This window comes from Elaeis guineensis, chromosome 2 (assembly GCF_000442705.2).
Source record: "Elaeis guineensis isolate ETL-2024a chromosome 2, EG11, whole genome shotgun sequence".
In the NCBI taxonomy this organism is placed as follows: domain Eukaryota; kingdom Viridiplantae; phylum Streptophyta; class Magnoliopsida; order Arecales; family Arecaceae; genus Elaeis; species Elaeis guineensis.
The window spans coordinates 125,284,805-125,309,693 of NC_025994.2; the positions used below are offsets into that span (position 1 = coordinate 125,284,805).

The window sequence follows — 24,889 nt, forward strand, 5'->3', positions numbered from 1 at the left end:
TATTATTATAATAAAATAAAATGTAATGTAATATTATATTATTTTAATATATATACTAATATTATATGCAATAGTATAATATATATTTTATTTTATCTTATATAATATAATTTATTATATTATATTATATGCATAACATATATCATTTATATTTATGAATGTATATTATATAATATTATATATTATAACATATAAAATATAAGATATTATACTATATTAATATGTAATAATATTTATATAATAAAAAGTAATATGAAAAATATAGATAGATCTTAACGACTTATCTAGAAAATTAGTAATGCAAAAGAACATGGGTAACAAATTTTTGAATCATTTTCTAATGCATAAAAAAACACGAATAAATTATTTTTTTATTTAAATATTGTTTAAAAAATACTTATCTAAAAAAATATAGATTTCTGAATAAGCTTTTTACCCTCAAAATAATGGACCCTCAAAGATAATTTAGAACTAATCAATGCCATGGCAACTCAAAAAATAACCCCAGAAAAAAAAGATCACCCAAATTATCTAATGTGATTGTATCTTTGGCGCATGGATCACACATGCACAGACATCAAAGCATTTCAAATCTTTTTATTTATTTATCTGCATAGATTTTAAAGTTACCATTACAATCTAATGTGGTGCTCTAAGAAATATCATAAAGACTTTGGAAAGAATGGATGAAATAGAAAATTTAGAGTGTTTTGAGACCTAGACATAATCCAATGGTTGATACCATAAAAAAAATGAATCATTATTTCGTGTGAAAGATAAAATCTAAACGCCTAATTATGTGGCATACTTCACAATGCATGCAAATACTAAAATAGCAACAAAAATGTAACACATCAAATGAGTGACTTTTTAGTTACACATTTCAGTTAGTAAAGCATTTTCCCTAAATTCTAGCTATGCAAAGTTTTCAGTCAGCCATCCACTAATACTACGGTTATCCAACATTCCTAGTTAGCCACATGAGAAAAAGTTTTGCATCTCAATTTTTATATATGCATCATAATTGCTATCTGTTGCTGTCGGAAATAAATAGCCATCACATGGCCAATAGTTAAGATCGCTAAAGATGATCGATTATACTTTTGCATGGAAGATACAATCCGACTTCTACAAGTGAGTTTAATGATATGGTATTTTTTTTTTTTTTTAGTATGGCCGTGAATGCTGCCAACCACAATCGTTTATTTTGGTAAGCTTCATTCATCAAGCACCGATCACCGTATAATGACTGTAATTATCCACATGCAGTCATGCATAGCCACATAATCCGGTTGGACCGTGTGGGATATAATTTCTCTAAGTCGGACTTGAGTTTCATTTGTGAGAAATATAAATGACCACACCTAGTAAATAATTAACAAAGATGCCATCAAATGGAGGTGGTGGTGCTGGGTGAGCCGCAGAAGCTAGCGGGAGGGATCAAGAGTTGAGCATTTTCCATCTCGATTGGTCTTGATTTGCACTTCCGAGACGGGCCGTATCAACATCTACACGTCCTACAAGTAGGAGAAGTGGAGTGTCAAAGTGCAGGTTCGATTCCGAAAGATTTCTGGAATGCCAGATGTCCTTGCAAGTAATTATCGTATAGACGGATGGACCTTCTCTCTCTCTTTTTCTTTTTTCTTTTTTTTTTTTATGAGGCAAAAGAGTCATACTATTTTAATATAAATACATCCAACAAGATCGAAACTATTCCTTCTGTTTACGAAGACTTGACATAAATTTATTATAAAGGCTTGACACAAATTTGTTACTGACATAAATCGAAAATAACCATATTGATTCAACAAGATCGAAAATATCCCTTGTGTTTACGAAGGCTTGAACTCAATTTCTTTCTGAGAATTTTCAAAAGGCGGTACATTGGCAACCTTATCTTTTCTAAAGTCATAGGTTAGAGGACTTCTGAAATGAATCAATATAGTTTAATATCTGCGGATAAAACAATGACGTATAGATATTGTGTCTGTCTGACATATAGGAAGCTAACAAACCCCACAAATGAAACAGATTTGAAATTGCATAAAGCATTATGCACCTATACGTCAAAACAAATGAACCAATTGGGCATACAGTGCAAGCATCCAAGCATACACAATATTAACATGCAACAATAATAACAATACCACCATGATAGAAAAATCCTTCCTTAGGCCGCTCCTTGATGGGTATCCGAGCTACGTTATCTCCACTGAATTGCTGAGAAGAAAATTCACCTTTTTAACACTATGGATACTGCACATAATTAGATGAAAGCATATGGCATTAATTTCAAAAAGCATTAGCAATCACCTGCTTCCACGTCCAAGTGATAGAGCAGAATTAATTTCAAAAAGCATTAGCAATCACCTGCTTCCACGTCCAAGTGATAGAGCAGAATAAAAAAACTTAAAAGCTGAACAACAGCATATTATTGTCAAACTTAAAGAGAGGATGCAGGTATGCAGGCTATTCAGAACGAGTACATCATGTGTTTGGTTCAGTATCCTAAAACTATTGAAATATAATTTAATTTTACCTCTCTCGAACAAAGCAACGAGTCGTGTAAGCCAGGAAAGAACACATCTTGTAGAAACTTTAAGTCATTACTGGAAGTCGGGGTGGACTTCCTCCTCCACTCTCATATCTGGTAACAGATTCTCTCTTCCACCCCAAGGTTCCAGACCACCAGTTGGATTGGAAAATTCCTCTCCTTGGGAGCACCCATCAAATTCCTCCAAGTATTCGCTCCATCTCGACCGTCCTTTCATTGCGACGGATATACCGCCTCCCTTGGATCCAATGCTATCTGCGGACCATATAGCCATGGTGTGATTAGTTGTTCAACTATACTTTGTGATCAGTGGAGTTCATGGAATGCAGCAGGTATAAGCAATCTGTAGAATTAGAGGTAGAATGGGAAAAGAGTAGAGCTGATCATAGAACGTCAGGCCCGCTCGAGCCACCCAGCCCAGCCTGGAATTTTGCAGGTTTGGACGCTAAATAGGCCCATCGGACGGGCCTGGCCGCAAACACAGGGCTGATCTGAAAATCGGGCCGGGACTGAAAAATTAAAAATTAAACCAACCTGATATAATTAATATAATTATTACTTAATTAATATGATAATAAAATTTTATATTATAAGGGTGCTTGATTGAAATAAGTGGAAGTTTGAAATCGGAATGAGAATAAGTGACTCCCATTTCTATCATTTGATTGGAAAAAATTTCATTTCGATTTTAATTCTAAAGTGGAATGAAAATAACCCAATCTATAAAGACACAATCCCTACTTTCATTTCAATTCCGATTTTGATCACGAACCCAACATTTCGAGGAATTTGACCATTCCAATTCGATTCCAAACCATTCCAATTTCAATTTCGATTTCGATCCCAATCGCAAACCAAACACCTCCTATATATAGATGAATATATCAAAATCGAGCCTATTAAGTAGCTCTACAAAGGAGTGGATCAGATCTAGGCAAAAAGATAGAGGCTCGATCGGATCTGAGAACAACTATTAAGCTTAGTTTCTACGATAGAGCCTAGATTGGCCCGACCCGATATCTAAGCAACTTTAAAAAAAGAGAAATTCTTTGTACATCATGGACGGTGTAAAAAATCCGACATAGACTACACTACTGTATGTGATTGATCCATATAGCCACCACTTTTCAATGCGTATTTAATACTTACGATTTCATTTTTTTATTTAAAAATTTTATATGACAAAAATACTCTCATCTTTTAAAAAAAATTATGATATCTTATAATATATTATAATTTACTATACGCATAATGTTATAATATGATCCAAAAAATTATGACATCCTCAACATATTACCATATCCTATATCAAATTATGACTTTTTGCATATGAAATATTATAATATGATTCAGAATATTATAATATTAAAAAAATATTTTTATCCAACCACTTTTCAATGTACATTTAATATCTGCAGTTTTTCTTTTTCGTTTGAAAATTTTGAATAACGAAAATATCTCTATTCTTTGAAAAAAATTATAACATCTTATGTATATTATGACATCCTGTATTATATTATGAAATTTTATAGATAAAAATTATAATTTTTTGAATTTAAGATGTTATAATATGGATATAAAATGTAATAATTTTTTTAAAAAATAAAAATATTTTTATTATTTTAAATTTTAAATACAAATAAAATTAAATAAATTGAATAAATATTAAAAATAATAATTATATGAGATAATAAAATAAGATGTCAAATTTTCTACGCCACGAAGAATTTTCTTAGAAAAGAGGTGGCCTTGCCTTGGGGATGGGCCGCATCTTTCTTTTTCTTCGGGAAATTTGGCTTCAGACGCTTGTTTTCGTTTCCAGCGGTCGGAGGGCGTTTCGGGAAGGGATGTCTACACATTTTAGGGGGCAATTCCGTCACCATGTCCGGCTCCTCGTCTATCAAATTAATCGGCGACAAAATAAAGAAATAAATAAATTAAGAAAATGAAGAGATAAATGCAAAATGAAAAGCTCATCCACCTATCGAATTAATTAGAGACGGAATTCAAAAATTCAAAATAAGAAGCTCGTAGTGGCAAATTGCAAGAACTGAAGTGATAGAAACAAAATGTAAACAGTTTCAGGCAGGGATATTTCGGGAACGGAGGGAGAGGGAGTGGAATGACAAAGGACAAGGGCATTTCGCAGAAGACGGACATTCTGGGAACGAAAAATACCCACCTCCACCGCCTCCTTCGCCTTTGTTCTCTTGGAGATCCAAGTACTCGGTCCAATCCATCCTCCTCTTCCCCCGATTCGCCCCACCGCGGTGCTCCGCGGCCGCCATCGGAGAGCGGGAGCCCTCCGATGGGGGCGGGATCGGATGGGGCCCGTCCGATCGGGACGTGTTGAAGGCCTGGACGAAGTGGCGGAGGTCGCGGGCGAGGGGGCCCTGGGCATGGATCCGCCGCACCGACTGCCTCTGGTTGCAGACCACGCAGACCCACTTGTTGCTTCTCTTCTTCTGCTGCTTAACCTGGTCCAAAGGCACACCATAAGCAGTAGCAAAACAGAGGTTAGAGTGAGAGAGAGGAATTTGGGGTTTACCTGCATGGTGGAACATTGGAAGCACTGAACCGCGATGAAGAGGGTCGGCATTTCCCTCAGTAGAGAGAGAGAGAGAGAGAGAGATGGGGAGGGGATTTAGAATGTTCGGTTATGGGGGGAAAACGCTCAGCGGCCGACGGGCGCCGCATTTAGAAGTCGAGGGTCACCATAGGTTACCGTGACCCAAGTAAAACGACAAAAGGACAAGGCAGAGAAATTTTTTTTTTTTTGGCTTTTATCGCTGGGATAGGTTAGCTTATGGAAGGGAATTATTAGCTGAATCGCCGGTAAAATTTTAGCGCGCGCTTTGGAGGGAACGCGAAGAATTTTATTTGAGAAAATAGATGCTACGATAATTCAAGAGGAAAAATTTTAAAAATCGCTCTGATTGATCCTGATGTCCTGGAAATGTTTAAAACTACACTCGGTAAGCTCTTGGAAAGAAAAAAAAAAAAAAGGAAACAGATATTTTTATTTTTATTTTTTTTTTCAATTTTTTGATAATAAAAAATATATTTAATTTTTTAAAAAATTATAGTTTAATACTCTAAGAGTCCATTTGGTTAGTCATTAAAAAAATATTTTTTTATATTTTAATTTTTTAAAATCAAAAATTAAAAAATAATATTTGGTAATATTATGAAAAAAAAATTAAAATAATTATTTTATATATAAAATAAAAAAATTTTATTTTTCAAAATTTGATTTTTTATTTTTTATTTTTTTTTTACTTTCTAAAACCTACTTTTTCGTACCTAAAATACCAACTAAAAAATAAAGAATCCAAATCTTTCTCCCTCGAGCTCTTCACCTTCCTGCCTCTTTCTCCCTCCCTTCTCAAATCCTCCTCACTCGTCGAACTCTTCACCTCCCCGTCCCCTTCTCCCTCCCTTCTCCTATGTTCTCGCCCTCCGTCTGCTTGGCCGACGAGCCCGAACAATGCTACGCTCTCTTCTTGACGAGTGGAGAAATCCCTTTTTGGTCTGTCCATTATCGCCAAGCCCTAAGGAAAATGAGGTATTTCTCAGATTCTATATTTTGTTCAGAGATTAGATGATTTTTCTTTATTTTTTCGATGTTTTTGATCGTTCGAAGTAGGATTTGTTTTGGAGTCTTTTCATTATTGTATTTTGATTTATAATTTATTTGTTTTTCTTGCTGTTCTTTGCTTTGAATTGGGTTTTGGGATGTGAGTTCGCTTGCTGGGTTAATAAGATTGGATTTTGATGTGTTTTTTATAGGCATTAGAGGTGGGGTTTAGATGGATTTTTGGGGAAAAGGATATGTGTTTGGGCTTCTATTGGTTTCTGAGCACTAAGCTCATTGTAACAACAAATTCTCTATCCGAACATAGGTTTCTTAGCACCAAACTCATGTTCATGTATGAAAAATGTAGGCATCTATCATCTGCTCAACGGTTGTTCGAAGAAATGCCCCAAAGGACAATCTTTACATCAAACATCCTCATCGGAGTGTATGCCTCCCATAGCCTGCCTTTTAAGGCCATTAAACTTTATCATGAAATGTGGATATCGAGGTTAATGCCCGATGCGTGTACTTTTGCTTCTGTCCTTAGAGCCTATGATAGGCTTGAAGATCCATTATGGAACAGAGATTCATGGTGTGACGATTAAGTGTGGTTTTGACTCCACCACTTTTGTGGCCAATGCACTAGTTTCCATGTTTGCAAAATTCAGGCAGTTTGACTCTGCAATGTTGTTGTTTGAAAAGTTGCATGGTGCTTTTTGTGCTTAATGGATGGGCAATAATTTAGGACATGTCATGCGTACATAGGAAACTCATTGCTGCAAGTACACCTCATTATAGTTTGATTCATGTTCTCTTGGTTACTCAGCAGATGTGCATTGCACCACTGTGACATTCTTTAATCCATCTCTCTTAAGTGATCATTGTCAAATAGTTGTCTTGGTTACTCAATTATTTTATGTTAATGGGACATTACATGTGTTAAGTTTTAAATGTTCATGTTGTATTGTGGCAAGTTGGTCCTGTAACAAGCTGAATACTATCATCCCTCCACACAACTCATTTGGCACCAAACAAAAGTAAGTCTGAGCTTCTAAGTAATAATTGACCATATAATAAGCCTCTAACCATGTATACTTCTAAATATGAATCAAATAACTTTAAGTATTATAATTGGTTATATAGTTGTTTAAGATTATTAATTGCACAATGACAAGTTCTATAGTTCCACCATCCATTAGTTTTGAAGATACTGCAGTAAGTTCTGCAAATTGGACAGTAAAATAGAAAAACATATTCATAGATTTAATGGTGGAGCAATTACAGAAAGGGAATAGGTTAACCATAACATTTACAAAGAAATCTTGGAAGGCAATGCGTGCCAAATTTTCTATGAAAACTGAAAAGAAGTATGAGTTGAAGCAATTTCAGAACAAGTTCAATTAGCTGCAAAGCGCTATAGAGTTTTTACTGACTTGAAGAAGTTACCGACTGGGTTGGGATGGGATCCAGTCTTAGAAACTGCTACGGCTCTTAATGATATCTGGAAAAGTTACATAGCTGTACGTAACCATCTGTTTTTCTTTTCTTTCATATTTTTTTGAAATTTATTATGTTTTTGCTTATTTAATTTAATCTTGTATGCTCACCTATGAATTTGTTATTATAGGTTCATCCAGAAACGAAGAGGTTTCGAACTTTTACTTGTCTCAAGTATGAAAAACTCATAATAATATTTGGAGACACTACTACTACTGGTAAAGAGGTGATGGCAAGTACCTAAAATATATCAGATAGTAGTGATTCTCAAAAAAATGAGCTTCATCTTGATGATGTTACTGTAGGTGGAGAGTTTAGTGGTTCAAGAAATCATCATCAACTAAGAGATCCAATTTCTACTGAGAGTATCCACCATGTGAGGAGTCAATCAAGAGTTTCAGAGTTAGCAGATGCCATTAGATCACTAGCAGTGACTAACCAGGCAAGGAACAATATAATGATGCAACAACATACAACTGCAACTTCGAGTTATGGACAATACTCAATTGCAAATTGTATTAAAGTTCTTAAAAGTATTGAAGGAGTGAGTATGCCTACATATTTGAAGGCAATTGAGAAGTTGCAAGACCAGAGATGGAGAGAAACATTTATTGAGATATCAAGTGAGTGCAAGTTGGGGTGGTTGGCAAGTTTGTTGGATAGTCACGCAGCTTTTAGTTGTTTAGGTAGATTTTAAATAGTAGAATATTATATTAGGGATTATGAATTTGCATATTATGCTTTGTTTGGATTGATTATCTATTGCCTTCTAAATTTTATACTATGGATTTATTATGTTTTACAAATATGCATCACTTGAATTATGTCAATGCTAATATTTGTATATTTATTTGCTTTTATACTAATAGAAAGTGGATAGTGATGTAGAAATGAAAATATTGACTTCGCAGTTGAAAAGAATTTAAATATTTCTGATTCTAGTAATGAAGAAGAAATAAAGTACTTTTTTTTATTTGATAAAAATGAAGATAATGCTATAAAGCTTATTGTTGTAGCAACAGCTAAAGAGTACTATAATTTATATCTATACAAACAACCATATAGAAATGATAATTTGATCGATGCTGAATATGTTATGAGAATAATTCTTGAGAATCCAGATAGGTGTCCAGATTTATTTAGGATGGACAATCATATGTTTCTTGACTTTTGCTCTGATTTGAGACGAAATCTATTGCATGATCCATGATTTGTAAGTATTGAAGAAAATATTGTTATATTCTTAATGATAATTGACCAAAGAGAGTCAAATCAAATAGTAATAGATCGTTTTCAACATTTTGGACAAGCAATTAGTCACCATTTTGGAAAGACACTGAAGGCAGTTGTTCGATATACAAAGGAGCTTATAGTGCCATCTTCTTTTGTTGAAACTCTTTCAGAAATTCATTATAATTCCAAATACTATCCTTATTTCAAGGTACTTTCGTATGTCCATATTATTTTTTAAAGTTAATAAAATTATTTTGTTATCTTGATATCAAGTAAAATAATTAATGTGCAGAATTGTATTGGAGCTATCGGTGGAACACATATTAGTGCTTATGTGCTTTCTAGTAAGCAAATTTCTTACCGAAGAAGAAAGACCGTAATAACTCAAAATATTTTATGTGCTTGCTCATTTGATATGTTGTTCACTTTTATCCTATCTGGTTGGAAAGGTACTACGAATGACTCTCAGATTTATATGTCAGCGGTCACAAATCCTGAATATAGATTTCTTAATTCACCAGAGGGCAAGTACTATATAGTTGATTCTGGCTTCACAAACATGCATGACTATCTTACACCTTATCGAGATGAACGTTATCATCTTCAAGACTATCGAAGAAGGGGCCATCAATCAAGAACAACCAAAAAGTTATTCAATTATCATCACTCATCTCTGCGAAATGTGATTGAGCGTTGTTTTGGAGTATTAAAGAAGTGGTTTCCTATCTTAAGAGAGATGCCTCCATATTCCTTATAAAAGCAAGTACAAACTGTTATAGCTGCATGTACAATTCATAATTATATCAAAAAGAAGGCACAATAGGATAGTATCTTTATTGAGTATGCAGATGAACATATGATTGTTGAAGATGAGGTTGACGCCCCCCAGCCAAGCTACTACAAAGATTTATAGGATTGCTAACTCTCGATGAGAAATGGATGCAATTAGAAATAAAATTGCTAATAGATTAGTTCGAGCATATGGTTTGATTGAGTAATTTGAATTTTATGTTTTAATATGTAAAATAATAGCAAAATATTATGTTTATCAAACGTGCCTTTTGCTTTATAGCAACTTAGTTATCAAATATGCTGCTTTTTATTTTTTTGCTTTTGCTCAATAGCAAAAATTAAAAATAAAAAAAATATATTTTTAAAATTAAAAATCAAAAAAATGTAACCAAACGCACCCTTAAGTTTTGGCAATTCCCGCATATACGCTCTTATTTGTAAAATTTTGAAAGCAACCTTCAAATTTTCAAATCATTCCATGGTGATCCTATTCTCATCATTGTTAACAAAATAGTAGCATGCGATGATTATATTGTAACATAAAATTATTGTAAGATGAAATTACCTTTAGTATTCTTTCATTTGAGATGAAAGGAGGCTACTCGCATGTACCACTCCTCCACCCTGTTTTTCCTAATTTTTTGTTTATTTGGTGAAAAAATGCTTTACTGTCGTGAATCTCTATGGAAAAGTTCCATTATTAATTACAAAATTATTATATGGGTGGGTTGGCGGTGGCTGAAGGAAACGAAGATTGTGGAGGAGAGAAGCCCACGTAACTAGCCAACAAACCTATATAAATGTGAGAGGAAGATGGCTTAATTCTTCTTGATCTTTCCTTTTCTTCAAGTTAGATTTCAGAGGCAACGAAAGCAATGGGCATGGACCAAATGGATTTCCAGGCTCATTTTATCAGAGATACTGGTAACTGATCAAGAATGATATTCTTAATCTCTTTAATGGAAATTTTGGAATTACAGTAAGAATTGACAGGCTGAACTACTCTCTAATCACACTAAAGAAACAAGAAAGCTTGAAAGTTGGTGATTATAGACCGATCAGCTTGATTAATGGAGTGATGAAAATTTTGACTAAGACTCTGAGTATAAGATTGAAGAAGCACATGGACAAACTAGTATCCGACTCTCGGTTTGCTTTTGTAGCGGGAAGACAAATTAGTGATTGTTTTCTTCGTGCGACAGAGATTCTTGCTCATAACCACAATTTACATCAACCTGGTTTGCTTCTTAAGATCGATTTCAAAAAGGCTTTCGACAATATTAACTGGTCATTCCTCATACATTTACTCAAATCCAGAGGATTTGGATCTAGATGCTGCCAATGGGTAGAAAATATTTTGTATTCCAACAAAATCTTTCTCATGATCAATGGGGAACCGACAAAATGAATTCAAGCCTATAAGGGTCTCAAACAAGGAGACCCTTTATCCCCACTTCTATTTATTCTGGTGGCTGATATTTTGGAAAGAATGCTCAAACAAGTGAAGAACAACATGGTCATTACCAATATTGGCCCGCCAGATGCATGGGATTGCATCACAGGTCTTCAATATGCCGATGACACCATAATCTGGTGCGATGCAAACCCTCAGCATGCCCTCAACCTAAAGTTCTTATTATATTCCTTTGAGCTGCTAGCAGGGCTAAAAATAAATTTTGAAAAGAGCTCACTAACAGGGATACAGATGCAAAACGATACTTGTAGCTATTTTTCAACACTGCTAGCTAGGATGCAAAACTTCTAAATTTCAATTGCAGTATTTAGGTTTCTCTCCAACTAAAGGAGCAATTAAACTCTCCGACTGGAACTTCCTCATTGAAAAGGTGGACAAATAGTTATCTGCTTGGAAAGGAAAACTACTGTCAATCGGAGGACGCTTAACTTTGGTGAAGTCCATTTTAAGCTTAATTCCAACATTCTAGATGTCAACATTGCTGCTTTCCGCAAAGGTGGTAGACTTAATAGGCAAAAAGAGAAGGAATTTTCTATAGAGAAGAGGGGTTTCAACTCGAGAGGCATATGCCTAGCTGGTTAGGAAAAGGTTTGCAAACTGAGAGTTCTCGGAGGCCTTAGGGTGTTAAATTTAATATTATTCAACTGGTGCCTTCTGTTGAAAAGATGGTGGAGATTTTATCTAGAACCACAGAAACTTTGGAAAACTCTCATTCATAAGGTTTATTATACCAAGATCACGGCTTCACAAGCACCTCTAAAAGCTCATCGTCTTGCATCAAATGCCTAGAAAAGTATCGTTAAAGTACGATAAATCTTCAATCAAAGCATTCATTTTAAGATAGGAGAATAGAAACATGTGGATTTTTGGCATGATTCTTGGGCAGGCCAAACAGAGCTTAAGCAGATTTATCCAAAATTAAATCTCCTGTCAAAATACAAACAATCTCTGTAAATGAATTCTTTGATCTATGATATTTTAGAAAAATCTTCCACTTGCCTCTAAGCTCTATAGAAAACAAAGAGCTGGAAAATCCTTTGAACCTCATGTCTAACTTCCAGATGGTACAAAACATGATACAGTAGAGTGGAAATGGAGCAATCGGGGCAAAATTCACGGTTAAAAACTGCTATTCTTTTTTCAGTCATGGGGGCATCACATCTCAGTTTGCAACCACAAATTGGAAGATGCCGGTTCCTACAAAATTAAAGTTTTCAACTGGTGTTTAACAGCAAAGTGCTTACACCCGAAAATCTAAAGAAAAGAAACATTCCTAGCCCTCCTTTCTGTGTTTTATGTTACTCATAAGAGGAAAATATAAATCATCTATTTTTTGACGTGCAAGTTTTCAGCCAATGTATGGAATGAGATCACTAAAAAATTGTCAATACAGAGCATTCCAAATAATTACACCACACTGTGGATGGAGTGACGAAACAATCTTCCAAGTTTCTTTCCCAATTTAGCTTGGGACATTCTTTCAATTTCAGTCATGTGGAGTTTATGGAAGGAAAGAAATAGAAAGATTTTTAGATATAAAGCAAACGCAAATTGTAGAGTTCTCGAGAATTCTCTGTTCTATCTGGAAGATTGGTTGGTTCTGGCAGGTGATAACAAGAAAGCGGAGATAAGTAAACTTCGACAAAAATTAAGAGGCTGAAATGAGGTAGGTGCAATCGAGTTTCTCCCTACGACAGAGTATAAAATTGACATCCAACAACCATAAGTATTGTTCAGGTCCTATATGGTTTTCTGCTCTTCTGGTATAGATCTATAACTAATCTGGAGTTTTAGTAGTTATATTAGAAAGTTTAGAGCATCGTCTTGGATGTTCCGCTCAAAGAAAACCATGATAGGATTGCCCACCGAAAATCTGTATTATGTTGTTTGTCTTCGACACTAATTGGAATCCTTTCCTAACTGCGATTGACTCATCTAAGTTGTTTTCAAAACTAGAGTCTCCCGCTGTATCTCACAATCCTTCATATTTGAATATAGGGGTGGTCTCATCCTCCCATTTTCACATCGGAAAAAAAGAAAGAAAGAAAGAAAGAAAGAAAGCAATGGGCATGAACATGCTATCATGTTCAAAAATATAGATGGGGATTGGATATTAGTTGGAGATATTTCATGAGAGTGACTATAACTTTTAGGGGTGTTTGGTGGTATATAATCCTGATAGGATTATATATAATTTTATAATAGATAATCAGATTACATTGTTTATTTAGTTACTTTCACAAGTAATGCTGCATTACATGTAATGCAGCATTATCTTAAAAAGAGATAATCTGATTGTTTAGGAGAAGGTGGCTATGTGATTACATGTAATTTTACAATCATGTAATCTTGCAATAAGATAATTTCAGGATCAAAATATCTTCATTAAAATAAATTAAAATAAATTATGGGTAGTCTCAGTTGGTGAAAATAAAAAAGAAAACATAATGGATGATGTCACGAAAAATGGTTGGTCTCAAAATTAAGTTATCTTTTTAGAAAATAGATAATAATCAACAAATAAGGATATGGGTACTTTAGAAAAATTAGCTTATATTTCATGTGATCTAAATTGTATACAAAATACTGCAATCTAGGATTTTCTGTAATTTTACAACAACATTGCTGTATATACTAAATACTGCAATATAGGATCCTCTGTAATTTTATCAGATAATCATATTTCCTCTGCAATCACATTACCATAGCAACAATACCTATGTAATGCACCAAACATCACCTTAATGATTGATGGGTAGCTTGAGCTCCATGACATCCTTATTGTTGGGACGCTTGTCGAGATTCTCGAGGATGGAAATAATGAAATAGGTAATGAAAGTAGTTTTAAAAAAGTAGAAATAGATAAACCAAACATGATTTCTATGTCTGCATATCAGATTTCATGCTTTTGTTTGAAAAAAGTAGGGGAAAAAATATCAAACAGGGCCTAAGTTTTCTTTTTGTTTTTCCTTTTTCACTGGTGCTGGACATGTGCACTGCACGTGAGTAAATGGATGGCTGTTATTGTTTGAAGTACGTGGCTCTTGTCTCGTAAGTGTGAATTTAAGGAGCGTCCATGGGCCAGCCTAATAGCATAGGGGCCTTTTATCTCTGTTTTCGCCTTGAGTGTAAAAAGGGCTAATCCCCCTCACTACCATACACTCACTCTAATCCTCGACCCTCTCTACTGTATATACACACAATTCTTGAAAACTTATTTTAACTGGAATCCAATTCCCATCCCCTTTTCAAATTGATAAAGAGTCAACCATCCAAGCAAGTATTATTTTATTTTAAAACACCAAGAAAAAAATACAAATGTCACTTAGCAAGTGCAAATGTACCGACTATTTTGTAGGAAAAAGCAAGGAGCAACGAGTTGTTAGGAATTTCAAAAACTCCGTACTTCTTATTTTGATATATTAAACTTTGGTGCTTTTTTTTTTTGATAAATTGAATTCATTAAACCAATCTAGAATAAATACATCCATAAGAATCAGAAAATAAAATATTAAAAAACTCATAAGGAATATCAGTGGCAGCCATACACAAGATAAATCCTGAGCAATCTGCTGCATATGTCATCGTCTAACATGCAGCTTTGTTAGCCTCCTTCTAGATATGCTTCATTTAGAATGCCTTAAGGACCCCCCTTCTCCAGCAGTCCTATCTCAATGGATAACTATTCATATCCAAGAGTGATGGGCTAGAAAGGCATCTCACAGTGGTCTATGAACAACCTTTCGTGCCTCTCTGAGTATTTTATTTTGGTAGGAATTTTATGTTTGGTATCTACAGCACCAGTCATGCAAAGCAAGATAACTTCAGTCCTATGACAGCTTGAACCTTTATAAAAGAAGGCCAAAATTTTCAAACATCTCCTGCTCCTTTTGTTGCATATGCTTAAAATATATTATAATAACTTTCCAACGGTTCTAAAATTCCAATGCTGAACCGCTGGACGGGTACTGCGATTTGAGTAGTATATTCAAGAGGAAAAGAAAATCTGACAAAAAAAAATCCAGATTCCATGAATCAAAAGATTGTTTAGAGTTAGGTGATATGCCCATTATCGTAGCATTTTGGACTCTCGTGACTATTTGTCTTTGTACAGTCTAAAAAATTATAAAAAGCAATAAACAGCTATACTGAAGTGTTTTGTGGTCTAATCGGAAAAGGTCAAAAAACAAAGAAAAGAATAAAAAAGAAAAAAAAAAAAAAAGATCCACAAAAATATTTTGACCTACAATCTTTGCACGTGGTAGATTGAAGTTATCTATGCATAATTTATACAATTTGAATTACCTACAATATGCAGGCTACATCATAAAATATTATATATCTCAGAATAATTATCATCAAAAAATGGACAACCATCAAATAATACACACCATATATATTATCATTTGTGCTGTGGGATTATTTTATTTGAGGATCATCCATTTCTTAATGATGGCCATCTAGATACAGCACCGCAAAGGATTTGCGCCCCAATTCATGAGATTGCGCATGCAGCATCGCCCACCAAGATTCAAGCTATGCCAGTTTTCGCCTAGTGCGTGATCTTCTGCGTGAACCCTACCATAGTCCGTGATCCTTGGAGTAGGGGCCTCAAGCTATGCCAGTTTTCACTTAGACTGTGATCCTCTACGTGGCCCCACCATAATCCGTGATCCTTGGCGTGTACGTGAAAGGATAAGAAGGGCTCTGCGTACACGTGCATGAATGCAAAGGATATAGGAATTTTTCTCATAAGATGGGCAGATGCATTTCATGGCTGGGTAGGAAAGCAAAACATACGGTAGCCACCCTTCTTGTGGTGGGTCAAACAAAGTACCCTTCCAGTTCGCACATCTACAACGCACCCTCCAGAGACGGAAAAGGAAAAGGATTTGGTGAAGATCCCAATTCAAAGTCTTTATGCAGTTTTGTAGCTTTTCGAACTCTAAATTCCATGCATACAAAAGCACCGACCAAAGTAGAGACAATAATAGTACAGAAGGCCAACACACTGGCTCCACCATCCCAAGGTCAATACAACCTACAGGTCGTCCACTGTCTTCTTGCCCCTGCCGACGCCAATAACATTGGACTAATTTCTTCAGAAAAGCTTAATACATTTTGTCAACAAAGATGAGAAATCAAACGGTATAACGGGAGGACACGCTACAACAATTAGAAGGGAAATGAAAATATTAAAAAATTGAATGTTGTTGACAAAACAACTCAAATTTAGACTAACGAGCAAATGTAGTCGTCCAAGGAGAGCCTAAATCCTGAACAGATGATGAGATGGCCATATTAACACCCATTAGTAGAAGATAGCTTGTGGACTACGGCTCTGAGCGGAAGCTGAGATCCATATATTAAAGCCAATTAGTAAAGATACAGTGCCCTTTGGACTAAGGTTTTGCGTACAGCTAAAATCACTGCCGAGAGACGAGAAGGATCATTTTGTAACTATGCATAGGACAATTCCAGGCGATCCTCTTCATATATGGTTACCGACATTCCGCATTCAATTTAATGCCACCACTGTTGAGGAGAGTGGCAACCACCTTGATCCGCCCACAGGTCTATTCAAGTTCGAGAAGTCTAAGTGCTCCTCTTTTTATTGAAGAACAAAAACCTAGTCAACATTTCCACACAGCAGAATGGCAGCATTTCCATGCAGCCTGCACATAAATATTCTCTTGACACAGAATCGCTTGAAACTACTACATATATTTATTAGCATAACAAGTGTTCTTAATCGTCCAAGTAATGTTATTCACTAAATTTATGAGGCCGAAAAGGTCCACTGATTGGTCTGGACACCGAACCCTAGCTTTCATTCAAACGTTTGATCTGCCTGCAAGGAGTAGCAGTGCCTCGTTAGAGCGGTATAAGCCAAAAGGTCGTGGTCAGGCTGAACCATCATGTAGCTAAACCGGGCTCTGGTTTAGGCACAAAATTCAAAGACTTCTGCTCAGCATCCCAAGCCAAGCGTGGTTTTTTCTCTGGCCTCTGCTCGGTCTCCCAAACAAGGTCCGCTTCATACTCCGGCTTGCAATCCTACAAAATGAACACCCACAATGTATAATTTAACTAAATAATTATAACATTCTGGTTTTTCCCCAAATTTGAAGTCTGGGTTAAAGATTGCTTATAATGTAGCCTGCAAGCACCGCTTAAGTACAACATGGACATTGCCCAGCACCAAATATTTTGCAGAAAGATCTGTTGATCATCACCTCCAACTTCCCGATCAACTCCTTTACAGATGGGGCCGAAATGATGATGCTGCGAGCACTTTGGGGTATAAACCCTTCATCGACAGCCATATCAACAAAAGACAACAGTGAATTGTAAAAGCCATCAACATTCAGGAGACCAACCTGTCCGGATATAAATATGTTGCTTGAGAAAACAAAGAAAAGAATAAAGGTACCACATAGGATCAGAAGCTAAACGTTAAATAGAAATAAACCCAACAAATTACTAATAGATTTCGAGAAAAAAGATAACGTAGCCATGCGTTCGGTTGCTCATATGGTAGAAGTACATCTACATAACCATGGCAGAAAAAGTAAGCATCTGACCCCACCCAACCAAAGAGTATTACATGTTAAATAAGTCATATCCATATTCTAATTAAGTCCGGATGATCTTCTTAGGTAGGAAAAATCCAAGTTGATGATGAAATGATAACCAAGTATTGCTTGCCTGTCACCATATAAGAGCAGTTTGACTGTTTCCTTAATTATAAAAGAGTACAATAGGAAATTACACAAACCATTGACAAGACTGGCAAGATCCACATTATTTAGATTGATTATTGCATTAAACCCACTTGTGCAACAGAGAAGCAAGCCATAAACTTCTTGACTATTCTTATTAAACGAATGCAACATATCACATGCATCATTCTATTGGCTGGTTGGCAAGTACAAGAAAAGTCAAGCATGATGGCTAGGAGCCCACTAGAAAACAATGGAACATACGGCATGCATGCACATATATGTTTACTGTTTGTACCCATGGACAACGGGGATGGGTATCCGAGCCGAACACCGAGTTTTGGGATGTTAGAGTTTTCAAAAGATTTAGCCTTTCAATTGTAACAAAAGGACATTGTACAGCTATTCCAATGACAAACTCAAGGCAGAAGACAACCTTACGATCGTTGTCAATGCTAGCTTATATAGAAAACTGAAATTAGTTATTCATACTGAATTGCTTGTCCACCTTCTACCAAAAGGAGAACAATGTAATAACTTACTGGCTTCTTGTGAATCCCAAGCTGATACCATGTAATGACCTCGAGCAGTTCCTCGAGTGTACCATATCCACCTGATATATCAACTCAGATGAGAAATAAAATTGCAGTGATGTTTAAAAGAAAAAAAGAGAGACATTTGACCTTATAATTCTCTAAGGGGTTATGCTATAAAGAAATTTTACCAGGCAAAGCAATGAAAGCATCAGCTTCACGAGCCATCTCAGCTTTTCTCTCGTGCATATCTGATACGGTTCTGACTTCTCCCACAGGCTCACCAGTTAGCTGTATTAAAAATGTGTTAGTCTATATATATATATATATATATATATATATATATATATATATATGTGTGTGTGTGTGTGTGTGTGTGTCTAAAACAGTATCAGGTAACATTTTCTCGAAGAACAACATGCATGCATGCATGCAGGCATAGGTTAATGCAAAATAAAATTTCTGAGCACATACAGATGAATTATGTTGGCAAACGGTTTAGAAGAAAATGGAGATTCATTAGCCATAAAGGACATAAATTATGTATAGTGCAAGAGTGCCCCTAAAAGACAGAGGCTCCATCTCTAGCTTTTTTCCTTCCTATATATATATATATATATATATATATATATATATATATATGAAAGGCTCCATCTCTACCTGGTATATGTATTCCTTCAAAAGTACGAAAAATTGTTAAAATCGCTCAACTCATTTCTTGACCCACGAAGTGGATGGATATGCAGCTTATACAGAATTTTAGTTCATATTATGAAACAACATTATCACCAAAAGATGGGGGGAAAAGACATCCAGATGCTCAGCATCATGACAGAAGCACATTGGTGCAACTACCTTATATGCCATAATAAGTTCCTAACATCATGGATTTCATTTACAAAGGGAAAGCAAAATCAAATGTGAATAACGCATGACCTTAAAATGGGCAATATTCAGATAGGAACTCACCTCCCTTGGTGTCAGTGTCTTTGGAATAATTCTGCAAGATAACAAAGAGACATAACATAAACACCTTAGTGCGAATCATAAACCCAAAAGTCAACTAAGTTCTCAGCCTTTTTCATAAAAGGACAAAAACAAAATCAAGAACAACATTGAATATGTCCGGAGGGGGGGGGGTGTTTGTGTTGGGTGGGGAGAGAGTCCTATAATATAGACAAGAAGGAAATATCCACCGCATTTTTTTTCTTGAGTCTTCAAAGGATCCTTTTTTTTTAACAAATAAACTATAAACCTCAAAGACGAACCTTAAAATTATGAGTTTTGAAATTCTGGAACAAAATCAATTATTAATAAAAAAAATTATTTTATACAATACAGATTTTGTTTTACTTCAGGTTCAACAGGTTTTCGTTTCCATCAATTCCATAAAGTCAGATAGATGATATATGTATCCCCCCACCAATCGCTACATTACATTGATTTACAATTATTCATTCGAACCAGATAAGATATAAGATGAACGAGAAACAAATTACCAAAAAAATAGGGTGCAGATCAATTCCTTTTTACTATTTTTTTTCCCCATACCGAAAGAAAAAACAATATCCTGATATGCGATCCTAGATGAAACAAGAAAAAGTTAGGGAAGCCATTTTGAGAATGCTTTTCTTATCCAAAATACTTTCCGATTTAGGAAAATGCGAAGAACGCTATGCTATATATGGAAACTAAATAAAAAGCAGCAGACACATTTTGGTATAAATAGAAACGAAAAAAGGGACGAAGTAAAAGGAGTTGCCATTTTTTCTGACAGGGTGGTAGAAGAAGAAACATATGTCATTTATAAAATAAAACCGACCAAGGGAAAAGCCGTAGAAGAAACAAGAGATAGAGATAGATGGTCGAGAGAGCCAACCCTAGGACATGGCGCCCTCCATCACGGACTGCATGCGAAACCAGGCCCATCAATCCGATGCTCCCTCCTCCATACACCAAGTCTATGCCCCTCTCTGCCTGCACGACGTACATGCAAGTGCAAAATACCAAAGTACATGTGTCAAACAGCGAAGCCCATTGCACAAAAATTCCAAGCTGATATTTTTTCCAAGTCTAGATAGCAAAATAAGAAGGAAAAAAGATAAAGAAAGTTCAAGTCGGAAATCCCTATGGAAGTGGAGAGCCTCATAGAGCATAGGAGGAGGGTTATGGGGGGAAACATGGTAATGAGTCATGATACCAAGAGAGCACGTTCCCTCGTATAGGATGGCATCAGGAGAGCCTCCACTCCTACCTTTTCTTTAATCTACAATAATAAACTTAACCTTTTTTTTTTTGTTGGCCCCCGTAACAACTATTTGGCAGAGATCATGCAAGAAGGCTGCCCTATGGCCAGTCTGATCACAGCTAGCAGTCGCTCATGCCAAACCCCCGTATCCCCCACCGCCCACTCCTTCAAATACTACTAAATTCTTAGAACTTAGAAAAGGCAAAAAAAAAAAAAAAATGCAATCTTTGACACAAAATAAAAGGGGAAAACATTTTCTTAAAAGAAGAAATTATCAAAATAGGCATTTTCCTAATTTTAGGACGTGCATTAACCTAGATATATTTTTTTTCAGAAAGAGAGAGAAGCAACCCCTTCGAAGATGAACAAAAACACAAAACACTTGATCGAAATCCACCCTCAAAAGGAGCAGAAAAGAGGATCGGGAATCCATGGATGACCAACCTCCCATTCAAACATACAAGCCAGAAAACATCGAACTTGAGATTGGATTTAATAGAAATGCAGGTCTTTTTTTGGCAACAAAAAAAGAATTCCAAGACACCCTTTGGAACATCAACAACCAAAACCCATGGAGCCCTAAAAAGATCAAAACCAACGAGAGAAATTCCTTCAAAAAGGTCAAATCTTTTCGATTACCATTTCCTTTCCGAGCTCGATAGCGGCCTCCCGGTAGCTCGCTTTCTTCCCCTCTTTGCTCCCACAGTAGACGCAGATCCTCCTAAAGCTCGGTCTCTTCTTCCCCTTCTCCTTCGCCACGGTCTCCATGCCCATCTCTCTCTCCATTCTTCGATCAAACTCCCTTTCTCTTCCCACCAGAGGTCACACACTCTGGCGACTGGGCTTGTGGGAACGAGGCTATGCAAATCCCAGACCCCAGGCTCTATTTATAGGGAGATGTCCTAACGCCGTTGGTTTTCTTACGGTTTTTCAAATTTGGGGTGGGACGGAGTTTGGGAGAACATGCCGGGTCCCCATTGACGGCAGGAGATGCACCTGATCAGGACGCCCGCTCCCCACCTCCAATATGAAACCGAAATATATTGATTGCTGAACTGATAAGGTTTTTATTTTTTTTTGGTAAGAATTTGCGCTGTTGCCGTGGATGCTTTAGGCTTCTTTTATCTCCGTAATCCCTAATGTTCCCGTTTCCCTATTTGTCTGTTCATTTCCTTCCGTGCATAATAAAAAGGAAATCTATTAATTGTTTAACTAATTAGGATTTTTAGGTGGAAATGCATTTGATGAGCACTGAGGAGAGCTTATGATAAGGATTACTTGGTTCTGTTAGTTGTTTAACTACCAAGGATTTTTTTTTGGATAAAAATGTAATTAACGAGGCTAAGGATCATTTGGTGGAACGATGCAGCGTGACGACATCCGGATTAGCCAAAAGACTTGCACAGCGAGCGGACAGGATATATAAATAGCATACCTGTTTTCCATGTGATATATTGTACCGTTACTGGAATTTATAAAATTTATGATTGTTTTTTTATATGAAATGGATACATTAAAGTAAACTAAACGTGGATATATATATATATATATATATATATATATATATATATATATATATATATATATATATATATATATATATATATACACACATATACAGTGAGAATTTGAAAATAAAATATTTAAAAATTGAGCAAAAAAGGCCAAAAAAAAGAGTCAAAATATTGACCTATTGCTTCCTTGGAAGCTCCTTTGAAACCCAGTATCTTTTATGAGACCAGAGTTCACAGCCGATAGCAGTTTCCATCTTATTCAGTTGGATTTGATGTCCAATCTGATAAATTACATTATAATCCGAAATTAATGGAATCTAAACTGACGATATAAGAAGTGATTTCTAGACTATCCCGGTCAGCTGGGCATGCTTCCTTACATGATCAAGAATTGAAGGTAGTTTGAGATGGATATGATTCATATTATGTACTGTCACCTTCGCTAATTCTGGACAGTCCTCATATTGTATCTTTAGGCATGATGCAGCATTGATGATGCAAAGAAAGGGATTAAGAAAATTAGCTAGACAAACATTTGAAGAAAAAATGGTAGTTGTATTAGAAAAGAAAATGATGAAAATTAATTTCTCGAGCAGAATTTGGCACAATTCTTGAGTGGAATTTGGCATAATAAAGTAATCTTGTTAAATTGCCTTGGAGAGGAAATATTCCTCAAACTAAATGAAGAAGACAAGCTTCTAGGCTGGAATGGGTTGTAGAGATATAAATGTCACCAACAATATTTATGGTACCAATGTACAAGCAATATCTTGACAGTTCCGATTGGTCATATGGATGATGACATGCTATATTTCACATATGTTTCTAGCTGAACAAAATTAACACAACAAACCCAAAATAGCCTTTAAAAGTTCGGACAGAAGATTGTGTGACATATGTAACTATTCTTGATATCTTTGGTTGGTAAGTTAGGTAGCTCATATCATAGTAACATCACTCTTAAATTTCAGCTTGATGTATGGCCTTATCCCACCAACTTTTAATCATTTCATGCAAAATCAAAGGAGAAGCATGTTCAAAATTTGGACTTGGACACTAGGTCTAATATCTTGGCGATATTTTTCTCTTCTTATCGAATTCAATTTGTCTAAATTATGAGCATGATTGCACTCCCAATATGCGGCTATGCTGATTCTAAAAGTTGTTACTATATCGATTTTAAAATATTCCTATTGACATTATGAATTCAATTAATCAGTATTCACTTTACATTGTTAGCTAAGAGAGTCATTCATACTTGAAAAAGAAAGTTGCTATTTACTACTATAATAACTATATATTGAACTTGGTAAAGGGTAATTTTTGTTCCCTTGATTCTCCTTAAAAGAGTTTGTTGCAGATAGAGATACAACCATCGCATAGCCTTGTCCATATTTTATGTTGATTGTTTATAAAAATTAAGCTAGTGTCTTTGTCTCCCTAGAAAATTGGAATCAAGAGGCTAAGCATCCCAAATTTCTAATTATTAACTATAATAAAATTAAAAATTCTTATTTATGGAGACCAACCGGAAGGACATAACTTGTATAAAAAATTTATTTTTTGTTCAACAGAAGAAAGTAGACTTTGAAATTTGAAATATATTATGATTTTATCAACTTGATCGTACTTTTTTAAGTTGCATGCAAATTGGAATAGATAAGGCCTGGTGCTTATTTGGTGCTTGTTTTTAAGGCCACCACACATCTCACGTGGAAACTTTCTTAATAGGAGGCTCAGAAGAAAGGCATGGGGATTTGTTTAACATAATTATACACAGCTAATTTTTATAAAGATAACTATAAAGCTATGAAATAGTCAAATGTATGGCAAAAAATAATTATTCTTGCGGGCAAGACTACCCTCCGGACATGCACATGGGAGATTGTACGGAAATGTGGAGCCCAATAATATGCTCTGCTCCCCAACCACGCTTGCCGATCCGTCTTGGTGTCACACTCTAATGTCATTTTCTCGCATTTCTCTCGTTGGATTTTCTAAGCAGTCATATCAATTTTTCTTCAACCATGTTTAAGATGGAGAAGTGATATCCTGCTATCATATACATTAAGAAATCATTTTGTTAATCATAATTTTTTATTTTTATGATAGTATATTGAAACGAGTACTCGATGAACGAAGTTCATCAAAACAAACAGCTATAATTGATATGATACGCCACCTAATGATGCATTTGGTGTAGGATATTATTTATAATCCAGCACGCATAGACTCATGATGAGCAGGATATTCCACAAAAAAACGATGATTTCTCATTACTGGGACAGAATGCCCGTAAAAGGCCCAGCAATGACCTCTCAGCTTCCATCTCTCCACCTAAATCCAGTTGAGCTGGCTGTATTTGATTTGAGAAGCTATTTCACGAGTCACAACAATGTCGTTGCTGTGGCAGCAAACGGCCATGCCCGGTAACAAACGTCGCCATTTAAAATTATATTATTATCGTTAAGGAAACGGAACGGAGTGTGATTAAATTAATGACGAGGGTTCCCCCGCGACAAAGCCCTCCCGTCGTTCTCTTTTGTCGTCTCGTACCCCTGAGTCCTGACGTCAAAACCGCGTCACCTCAGCGTCGGAATGAGCCGCCCGCGATGACGCCCATCTCGAGGCCTTCACACCTAAACCGACGCCGTTCTTTTGTTTATCCTTATATATTTTATCTTAGCTAACAAAAGAAAAAGGAGAAAGATAATATCCTCTCATCGAGAAATAATCCGTTAGAACTCG

The 24,889-nt window shown here is 35.7% G+C and overlaps 2 protein-coding genes across 3 annotated transcripts; both read right to left on the minus strand.

Annotated features, from left to right (window-relative positions):
• Positions 1-1,772: 1,772 nt before the first annotated feature.
• Positions 1,773-5,196, minus strand: LOC105051257 (uncharacterized). 2 transcript variants are annotated; one of them, XR_012138428.1, is made up of 6 exons: positions 5,103-5,196; positions 4,737-5,031; positions 4,308-4,451; positions 2,540-2,809; positions 2,314-2,370; positions 1,773-2,220 (listed from the first exon to the last, which is right to left on the minus strand). XR_012138428.1 is itself a non-coding variant. In XM_073251403.1 (4 exons), the coding sequence occupies exons 1-4, from the start codon at positions 5,151-5,153 to the stop codon at positions 2,607-2,609; spliced, it is 693 nt and encodes a 230-aa protein (XP_073107504.1). In that variant the 5' UTR covers positions 5,154-5,196; the 3' UTR covers positions 2,380-2,606. The 2 variants fall into 2 exon arrangements, 1 of the variants encoding a protein (XP_073107504.1); XM_073251403.1 differs by lacking the exons at positions 1,773-2,220; positions 2,314-2,370 and having other exon boundaries at positions 2,380-2,809.
• An 11,149-nt stretch (positions 5,197-16,345) lies between these two features.
• On the minus strand, positions 16,346-21,621 carry LOC105037056 (cytokinin riboside 5'-monophosphate phosphoribohydrolase LOG4). The gene is made up of 7 exons (XM_073250976.1): positions 21,267-21,621; positions 20,259-20,356; positions 19,349-19,379; positions 18,571-18,670; positions 18,389-18,459; positions 17,361-17,504; positions 16,346-17,181 (listed from the first exon to the last, which is right to left on the minus strand). The coding sequence occupies exons 1-7, from the start codon at positions 21,411-21,413 to the stop codon at positions 17,044-17,046; spliced, it is 729 nt and encodes a 242-aa protein (XP_073107077.1). The 5' UTR covers positions 21,414-21,621; the 3' UTR covers positions 16,346-17,043.
• Between the last annotated feature and the right edge of the window lie 3,268 nt (positions 21,622-24,889).

Coding starts and splice junctions, on each gene's coding strand:
- LOC105051257 (XM_073251403.1), bottom strand. CDS start 5,153: ATGCCGACCCTCTTCATCGCGGTTCAGTGCTTCCAATGTTCCACCATG. Junction 4,452..4,736: donor AGGCGAAGGAGGCGGTGGAG/GTGGGTATTTTT, acceptor TTAATTTGATAG/ACGAGGAGCCGGACATGGTG. Junction 2,810..4,307: donor AGATGCGGCCCATCCCCAAG/GCAAGGCCACCT, acceptor TATGGTCCGCAG/ATAGCATTGGATCCAAGGGA.
- LOC105037056 (XM_073250976.1), bottom strand. CDS start 21,413: ATGGAGAGAGAGATGGGCATGGAGACCGTGGCGAAGGAGAAGGGGAAG. Junction 18,460..18,570: donor TGCTTTCATTGCTTTGCCTG/GTAAAATTTCTT, acceptor TTGATATATCAG/GTGGATATGGTACACTCGAG. Junction 17,182..17,360: donor AGTTGATCGGGAAGTTGGAG/GTGATGATCAAC, acceptor TTCATTTTGTAG/GATTGCAAGCCGGAGTATGA.